This window comes from Diplotaxodon limnothrissa, linkage group LG3 (genome assembly GCF_057381915.1).
Source record: "Diplotaxodon limnothrissa isolate DT_005_m linkage group LG3, D_limnothrissa_male_GT1.1, whole genome shotgun sequence".
In the NCBI taxonomy this organism is placed as follows: domain Eukaryota; kingdom Metazoa; phylum Chordata; class Actinopteri; order Cichliformes; family Cichlidae; genus Diplotaxodon; species Diplotaxodon limnothrissa.
The window spans coordinates 33,805,479-33,815,396 of NC_140598.1; the positions used below are offsets into that span (position 1 = coordinate 33,805,479).

General features: G+C 38.3%; 1 protein-coding gene across 1 annotated transcript; it reads right to left on the minus strand.

The window, feature by feature from the left end:
* Positions 1–4,028: 4,028 nt before the first annotated feature.
* LOC146635478 (high affinity immunoglobulin gamma Fc receptor I-like) lies at positions 4,029–9,918 on the minus strand. The gene is made up of 4 exons (XM_085350131.1): positions 9,915–9,918; positions 9,437–9,706; positions 4,552–4,797; positions 4,029–4,162 (listed from the first exon to the last, which is right to left on the minus strand). Exons 1-4 carry the CDS (start codon positions 9,916–9,918, stop codon positions 4,029–4,031), a joined length of 654 nt encoding a protein of 217 aa, XP_085206257.1.

The following is a 9,918-nucleotide window of genomic DNA, read 5'->3' on the forward strand; positions in this document are numbered from 1 at the left end:
ATTATGTTAAGAAGTTAATGGACACGTTTCCTCCTTAACATCTCTGCAATCTCCTCAGAAAACCAGAGTCTGTGGCAGTAATACAGTTTGACTATGCAGAGTCACAAAGAAATTAACCCACCGTGAAAAACACACTATCACATAACAAACATAACTATAAACACGTTGTGGTTTCTTTATTAGGTGTCATATATGCGTTTACTTTAGTGTGTAGTGTAAGCCACAGTGTATGGAAGCTTTACGTTGCATAGGCAGTTGAGGGTGGAAGGGAGTGACCAATTTTCCTTGTGGTGTTCTTACAACTGATTGATGCTGTGTCACGGTTCGGGGTCATTTTGACCCAGCATTTTCAGTTTCTTATATTCCTTTGTATTATGGTTTGTATTCTGATGCTTTTGTTATGCTTTGTTGTTTATTATTATAATCCTATCTTTCAGTTTATTCTGGTTTGGGGTTTAGCTCTTATGTTTTGTTCTTATGCCCCCATGTTTAGGTTAGGTTTAGTCCGGTGCTTAGTCTTTTCTGCCTGTGTTCCCTCTGTGTAAAGTCAGTGTTTCCTAGTCCACGTCTTTGTGAATTGTTTCCTGTTTTATTTTGAAGGGTTATGTCTTATGTCAGTGTTTCTAGCTTTGTTCCCCTTGTCTCGTTAGCCCTAATCCCTTCCAAAACAAAAGGATGCAAGGACACTGGACAAACTAGAAAGCTGGCTTTGTAATTGGAGCCAGACTGAACCCACTGGGGAAGGTGGTGGAAAGACGCACACTAAAGATTTAAGAAGCAATCCTGAACAACTCCACTTTATGACATCTTTAGAACATCAGCGATCAAGCTTTTCAATTCTGATACAAGAGCAGATGAGCAGACATGTGACGTTTCCTCTGAGCAATAGTTTTTTAATTATTATTATTATCATGGGGCGATCGTGGCTCAAGAGTTGGGAGTTCGCCTTGTAATTGGAAGGTTGCCGGTTCGAGCCCCGGCTTGGACGGTCTCGGTTGTTGTGTCCTTGGGCAAGACACTTCACCCGTTGCCTACTGGTGGTGGTCAGAGGGCCCGGTGGCGCCAGTGTCCAGCAGCCTCGCCTCTGTCAGTGCGCCCCAGGGTGGCTGTGGCTACAATGTAGCTGCCATCACCAGTGTGTGAATGTGAGTGTGAATGGGTGGATGACTGGATATGTAAAGCACTTTGGGGTCCTTAGGGACTAGTAAAGCGCTATATAAATACAGGCCATTTACCATTTACCATTATTATCTGAGATGTAAAATTCCAAAGGTTTTATTTTTAATTTATATCTGGTGTCTATGGAGACCAATTCAATACAGTTAATTGTCATATTAAAGAAACTAGTGTGAGCTGATATGAGCCTGAGAGACATCATCACAATATTCAAGTAGGCCATGGTGTTCAAATGTTCATTTCTGTATTCTGTAACTTTGTGCGACTAAAATCCCAGTAAATCAGCAGTTTCTCAAAAGGTCAGAAAAAAAACCCTCCAATCCTAGTAAACCTTCTACATTCAGAGTCACTTAAATCACTTGTCGTGCCAATTCTGATACTCTGACCTGACCATGTACCTTCACCTAAATGCATTTTGTTGCTGCTGTGTTATTGGTTGATTAGATATTTGCATTAATAAGCAGCTGAGAATGTGTGAAGAAGTGGCTGATAAGTGTTTATATAACTACCATAACTGTGGCATAAAGAATTGCCATCTAATGAAATTTGTTCCTTGAAGCTGAAGTGAACATTGTATGTTATTGTAGCACCCCAACCGTTATACTGAATCTAAACCCACTTACCTCAGTTTGTACCCCCTAGTTGGGGTATGAGGTTCGTTGTAACCAAGATACCACAAATGGTTCTGGTATAGACAGGAATCAGGGAAACTAACAGTAAACCCCTTGCCTGCAGGTTAGACTTAACCAGTAGTAAAAGAAACGACCCCAGGCAACTCTGTAACACAAAACGGAACGTTTACTGAACATAAGGGCAGGAAAAATGTACAACACGTGCCGTTTTTACCTCAAATGATATTCCAGTTCCTTAAACAAATTAAATATAATTTGTAAATAAAATGATTCCCTTTTATCACATGGAGTCACACAAACCACCTGCAACTCAACACCTCAAAGACTAAGGAACTGGTTCTGGACTTCGGGAGGTCCAGAGAAGGTCCACTGGCAGTTCAGATAGAGGGAGAGGAGGTGGATGTGGTCAACACATACAAGTACCTCGGGCTGTGGGTGGACAACAAACTGGACTGGTCATGCAACACGCAGCACCTGTGTAATAAAGGCCAAAGCCGACTGTACTTCCTCAGGAAGCTGAGGTCTTTCAACATCTGCAGGAAGCTCCTGAGGATGTTTTACCCGTCGGTGGTTGCACGAGTCCTTTTCTATGGTGTGGTGTGCTGGGGGAGCAGCAGAGCAAAGAAGGACTCATCCAGGCTGGAGAAACTGATCAGGAGGGCTAGCTCTGTGGTCGGCATGAAGCTGGACACTCTGGTGACAGTGGCAGAGAAAAGGACACTAAAGAAACTGCTGGACATTATGAACAATACTGGGCATCCTCTGCACACGGTCGTAAACAGTCAGACGAACCTATTCAACGACAGCTTGCTTCTCCCAAAGTCAAAAACCAACAGACTTAAAAACTCCTTTGTCCCACACGCCATCAGACTGTTTAACTCCTCACTGGAGGGAAGGGGGAGGAGGAACAGGGGGACATGGGAGGGCGGGAACAACTAATCTGTAGTGCTTTTTTTACACTGTCTAATATTTGCAATGTTTGTTTTTTTCTTATATTTGACTGTGCAATAATCATTGTGCAACATAGTCACTCAAATGTGCAATCCTATTTATCCATGTTGTATATTCTGTATTAATATATGTGTATATATGGTGTATTTATGCTTATATCCTTACTCTCATTCCCCTTATTGTATGTGTAACATGTAACTTCTGTCGGTGCTGTGGAAACTGAATTTGCCAGAGGAACCCACCCAAGGGATTAATAAAGTTTCATCTCATCTAATCTAATCTAATCTAATCTAATTTTAAACAACTCAAACTCAAGTTATCACCTCATGTCACTCATGGGCCCTACACACACTCACATTCACATTTGTTACCGGCCTGTTTTTCGCTGTGTGCTGGCTGAACACCTCTTCTCCCCGGTAAGAGCCCAAACAGTCTGACTTGCAGTTCAGTTGCTTCATAAATTGCTGTTCACAAGTCGTAAACTGAATCAATTCTCAGCTCCCTGAAGACACCACGCTGCCTCTGCTACAGCATGTTAGCCAGTCACTGTACAGCTTTCCGACAAAGAAAATCTGGCTTCAGATCAATGATGAAGCAGCATTACAATGAAGGAAACAAGGAAGCAGTGTGGACTTTTGTCTTTCAGCAAGAATTCATACTTAATCACTGCAGGTTTTGGACTTTTGATCACACATACTGATGCATGGCAATATAACACAAGATAAATCACTGAAATGCAACAAATTAAGGTTCTATAAACAGCTTGGAGTTTTATACACTGGTGTTCCCTGTAAACACCAGTGTATAACATGTATGTGTATGTGTTTGATATGAGTCTTGTATTCTGTAAGCAATTAGTAAAGTACATAAAATATTTGTTTTCTGTATTTATTAATTGAAGCATTTAAAATGCAGTGAGATGCATTTCAGTACATAGAAAATCATAGGTCACAACAAACACACTACAAAGTTCTTTTATAGACAAGTAGAAATATTGCGATGACTTTGCAGATGTTTTTCAGAATTATGATGGTTTTTTTTTAAATTGTACTTACACAGATGACTTTTTTATATCATAACATTTTTATTTAAAATATATTTTAATTTCTTAAAACAGTCACATCACATGATGCATGTGCTTTTAGAAGCTTAAAAAGCTTGCAAAACAATTCATTGAGTACCTACATGAAGCATGATAGGATATCAGCCATTTAGCTTTCATTGTTCTATTTGTCATCAGTAGCTGAATCATTTATAGCTGGGCAACCATTAGTTAGCTGTAGCTCTGATTTTCCCAAAGTGATGAAGTCCCACCAAAAGCAGCAGCAGAGCCACCACCATCATGATAGTGAAGACAGTTCGTAAGACGAGGTTAATATGACAACCGTGGTCTCTCTGGGACTCTGTGTGATGGGATGCAGAGATGATAGAAGACAGTGAGACAAAGTGGATTTTCAGTGTATTGAATGTTTACTGTCTGCATACATTTTGCAGACAGTTATTGTTATTTTTTAATTAAAGGAAGTTACTTTAGTTTTGTTACATGAATAAAAATGAGTGATTACAAATTAAAGTTTGACATCATCAAACTTTAAACCAACCTTTTCACTCGTGGTGAAAAAAATTGTGTAACTGAAAACAATTCAGTGTAGGTAAATTAACTTTGACATGTGACAATAACACCATTATTGTTTCACCATGAGGTTGTCTGACAGCATCTAAAAATCCAGAAGTTTTATTGTGTTGAGGCAATTGCTGTGTCGTGTGGACATTAACCATCGCTGTTTCTCACCTTTGACACTTAGCCAGCTCGCTATAGATTCTGCACCTCCTGAGATGCTGCACTTGTAAAGTCCTTCATCCAACTTGGAAACTCTTTGGATAGTCATGTTTCCTGTGGAGCTGCTCTTAACATGAACTCCACCTTTGTAAAAATGAAAGGTGAAGTTGGAGGCAACTATTTTGTTTCTGCAGCGAAGAGTCACAGCTTCTCCCTCTATCACAGTAACAGCAGGACTCTCCAGGACCACAGAACCAGCTGATAATTAGTCATGGATGAGATATGTTAGCTATTAAATTCATGGACAATTAATCACAAAATATTCTTGTCTTTGTGCAAACATACCAGTCACAAAGGTGGTCAGAGGGCCCGGTGGCGCCAGTGTCCGGCAGCCTTGTCTCTGTTAGTGCGCCCCAGGGCAGCTGTGGCTACAATGTAGCTTGGTATCGCCAGTGTGTGAATGTGTGAATGACTGAATGTAGTGTGAAGCGCTTTGGGGTCCTTAGGGACTAGAAAAGCGCTATACAAATGCAGGCCACTTACTGATGTCTCGTTTCTGCAGCTCAGAGTTACATCTTCTCCCTTTATCACAGGAACAGCAGCAGTCTCCAGGATCAGAAAACCAGTTGAAAATCAATGTGTTGTTTATTTAATTAAAATGTGTGTTTGATTATGAAAAATCATTGCTTACTAAATTAAAACATACCAGTAACAGTGATGTTTCAGGGCGATCCTGTTGCTGTTTTGTCATTAGTGTAGCTGAATGATTTTATATTCTCTTTTAATGTATGTACAACAATATAATGAGAGACCCCCGTCACAGTAAAAAGTTCTCGGCTCATACTTAAAGAGCTGTGATCTGTTTGGAACAACAAAGTGAAGCTGCAGCTGAGATTAAGAAAAGAAGAAATTAATTTCAGTTTTATTTTTGAATAAAAGAAAAAAAAATCAAACTACGGTGTTCAATCAATCAAACCAATCAATATATACCAGAGATACCTGACAACTTTTTTTCTTGAGAACAGAGACCTGACATTTTTTTTGTCTGATACCTGACGATGTCCTAAAATGTACACCGTACCCCGGTCTCCCCTACCCAATGCCCACAGGACAAGGGACTTCTTCCAGGAGAAAAACATCACTCTTTTGGACCATCCTGCGTGTTCCCCTGATTTAAATCTAATTGAGAACCTTTGGGGATGGATGGCAAGGGAAGTTTTCAAAAACAGACAACAGTTCCAGACAATAGAAGCCCGTCATGTAGCCATATTCACCATTTTGAGGAATGTCCCCACTCAACTCATGGAAACACTTGCATCAAGCATGCCACAACAAATTTTTGAAGTGATCAACAATAATGGTGAAGTTACTCATTACTGTGTTCATGGTTGAAATTTTGAGGTATGGTCCTAAACTTCTGATCAGCTTTAAAACATCCTGTTTCAGTTTAAGAGTTGTTTTCAATAAATTGCGCAAAATGTTTTGTCTCTCTCCCATTTCTTGTTGCATGTTGAAGCTCCACTTGAAACCTTCTTAACCAACCATGCAAAATGACTTGCTACTCTTACTGTTCTGACATTTGGGAACTGTTAAATAGCCTATCAAGTATGTTGTCTTAAACAGTTAAGTCAGGCAGAAACAAGCTGAGCACCACCTCTAAACATCTAAATGCCATTAAGATGTTGAAATTATAGTATTACACTCACTCAGCTTCTGACTTCTGCTTTCATACAGTCTGACAAAAAAAAATGTAAAACAAAACCAAATCAGCTTATTTTCTGTAACTCTTCTGAACAGCTGCTGCTGCAGTGTGACATAAGCCACAGCATTTTCAGTCTGTGCACTATATAACATTTTATGTAGACACAGCAGTCAGTACCAAACTTTGCAGTTATATTTCACTGCTTACCACAAATTTGGTTTCAAAAACAAAGCAACACATTTACATTAGTGGTTGACCACAGTGAGTACCTGCTGTTCAAAAGAAATGAGCTGCAGCAGCTGTTTTCTTCTGAGAAGCATTCATGCACAAGCAAAAAGAGAAAAAGCAACAAGTGATTTAATTTTACCTTCTACATGAGAGACAGACACATTTGTTAGTATGTGAACTTTTATCTGTTTTTATAACCATGTGATTCTGACAGCTGTTTCTCACTGAAGACACACATAACAGTTTGTTGACATTCACACCAAACCCAGCAGATGATGTACAGCTTGTTCAATTGCAATAACGATATGTGATAAATGTGGATTACTTCATCGACTTCACTTTCACTCAGATGTGATTTTGTCTTCAGTCAGCTCTCTTTCTGCGACCTGTCAGATATACGAGAATTAAAGAACTAAAACAGTATTTTTTTCAAAGGTGCAAAACTCATATTACACACCAATATTAACTTCACAGCAATTAAAATTTTTTCATGAACCATTAGTTTTATTTATATTTTGTATTTAATATTTACTACCCATCAAATATTACATATTATATGAATGTAAGACATGAGGTATCATTAATCCAAGTTAATCTCACCTTTGAGTTTAGTCTCACCGAGGCGTAAGGTGTAGTAAATGGCTCTAGAATATAACATGTCATCATCTAATGGAGAGATACAGCCATAATGAGAGGACAGACGACCACAGTAACATCAGTGATGATGAACAATATTTGCTATTCACTGTTCATTAGGTCTAATTTGGAATCTTAGGAAAATCTGACAATCAAAGGAACATAATGTCACTATTACATCAGAACATGTAAGCAAACTGGTGGTGGTCATAACTGTAGGGCAGGAGTGCCCTAATGTGACCAGCTTTTCAAAACATTTCTTTGTTACAGCGGTGATAGCAACTGGCCGGTTGTAGATGAAGCTGAAAATATTGTGTTTCCTGGGCAGAAGTGTAGAAAGCTCATAGTGTATTATCACCAGCACCTATACTCTTTCCTTATCCATGTTTACAGATACCAGAAAAAACAGCACAGGAAAGCAGAAGTTTTTAACTAAATGTATTTATCTCCTGCTTTTTTACTTTTTTTTTGGTATTATTCCTGAAAAAAGATTTAATAAATAAGATAAATAATAAAATAACGATAAGAGAAGAACACAACATTCACAAAACTTATGTTGCCTTGATTTATGTGCTGATGTGCATGATGTGAGCATGCGACAAAGCAAAAGTGATCAATTCAATTCAATTTTATTTATATAGCGCCAAATCACAACAAAAGTCGCCTCAAGGCGCTTCATAGATACAGAGAACAACCCAACAATCATATGACCCCCCATGAGCAAGCACTTTGGCCACAGTGGGAAGGAAAATCTCCCTTTTAACAGGAAGAAACTTCCAGCAGAACCAGGCTCAGGGAGGGGCTATTTGCTGTGACTGGTTGGGGTGAGAGAAGGAAGACACAAAGTTATGTGCAAAACATCATGTTCAATAAAATATCTAAATGTTTATAACATAAGATCCAAGTTCTTGAGTTTGTCGTGTGTTGTTTATGGTCACAGTGGTGTAAACAGGTTGTTCAGAGCTATCACCTGAAGGGGAAGAATCATCCCTGGGCAAGAGAGGTTATGTAGAGATATATATATATATATATATATAGATATGACTCTAAAGCTGTTGTTGGTAGCCCTCACGCTTCTCTTTTTCAGGCTTTGTGCTGTGGTTTGACCTAAGACAGTTTTAAATTATCAAAGCATCACCAGTGTCGAAAACAAAAACACCACATATGACATACTGAGCGGACACAAAAATAATCCTTTTGAGCAGCATATGTCACGTAAAACTACCACACTTCACTTTAGCTTTTATTTTAATTTTCTTAAATGTCAACCTACTAGAAATTGTATCATTCAGTCTCTCAAGCAATGCAATTTTAATCGATTGATACTGATGAAGTTACTCCCACTGTGACCCTGATTTGGACTGGTTAACAACTTTAAATTGATAAATGGATAGAAGGCCATAACATTGGTAACAAGCATGAAATAGAGTAATACAATTGTGATAATTATTTCTCTCTCACCTCCTGGATGGTCTCCATGTGAGTTTGTTGCTGCTGATGTCTTTGAGGAAACTGATGAATAGAAAAGAAAAACCCAGCATTAGAAAAAAAAATGAATAGGGAGCTATTCTTAGAAATTCTGTAAACTTAAAAAACTGAATTACCTCTGTGTTTGCAAGTATTAAGAAATCCGACTACCAGCAGTGTCAATATTATCACTAAAAGAGGCAACACAATCCACAGCAGGAATAAGTCAGGAGTGGAATTGAAGTCATCTGACAGGGTCTCTCCTGAAGAATATGCTGCAATGGTACAACTTTATAAATATCATAGCACGTGTAATATTTCTGACTTTAAACATAAAAATTGTAACATCATTTTTATAACATAAACATTTTCATCAAGACCAAAAAGCAGAAATCTAGTTGTTAGAGTCACATTTCTCTCTCTATGAAGCTCAGACACAGAAATAAGTAAATATAGTTTTAGTCTTACATCTGACATGAAGCCAGCTTTCTGGTGATGTTCCAACACCAGAAATGCTGCACTTGTATCGTCCTTCATCAGACCTGGAAACACTGTTAATTTCCATGTTGTCAGAAGGGCTCCGGTCTATGAGGCCATCGTCTTTGTAGAAATTTGCACTTTGGTTGATGTGAGTTGTCTTGCTTATGCAGCGTAGAGTCACATTGTTTCCCTCAAAAACAGGGAAAACTGGACTCTGTAGGATCACAGAACCATCTGAAGATGAAGCAAAATGGATTTTTTTAAACTTTTTTAAAAAGGTAAATGACAAATACATTCTGTACCATACAAGACAAAGTGGATAATAAACCTCACCTAATTTTAAAACAAAACTCTTTACTAATTTCACAAATATGATGAACTTACCAGTTATGGTAATGTTGACACTGTTGCTTCTCTGACCCCCTTTAACCTCACACCAGTACTCTGCACTGTCTGTTACATAAATTTGAGAAATTGTGCATGAAGAGGAAGTTGTTTTACTGTTACACGCTGGACTAAAATGTTCTAACAGTTCCTCAGTGGTTCTGACTCCTCTCAGTTCAATAGGACCATCAGGGCTCTCACAATCAAAAGATAAAGGCTCATACTGAAAGTGTTGGAGTCTGTTAGGAGTCACACGAAGAGTAGCTGCACCTAAAAATTAGAAACATCACAAGATTAATAGTAAACAGAATAATCAACATTCTTATAAAATGTGTTAGTAAAAGATGATTAAACTTAAAAGGATTTTAATAAAAATCATCAACAGACTTATAAAATGTTTAAGTCAACCCCAACTTACTCACCCCCAAAAAAGTAAAAAAAAGATTATTTATTTTATTAACGTCTCTAACGTACTCACCCAT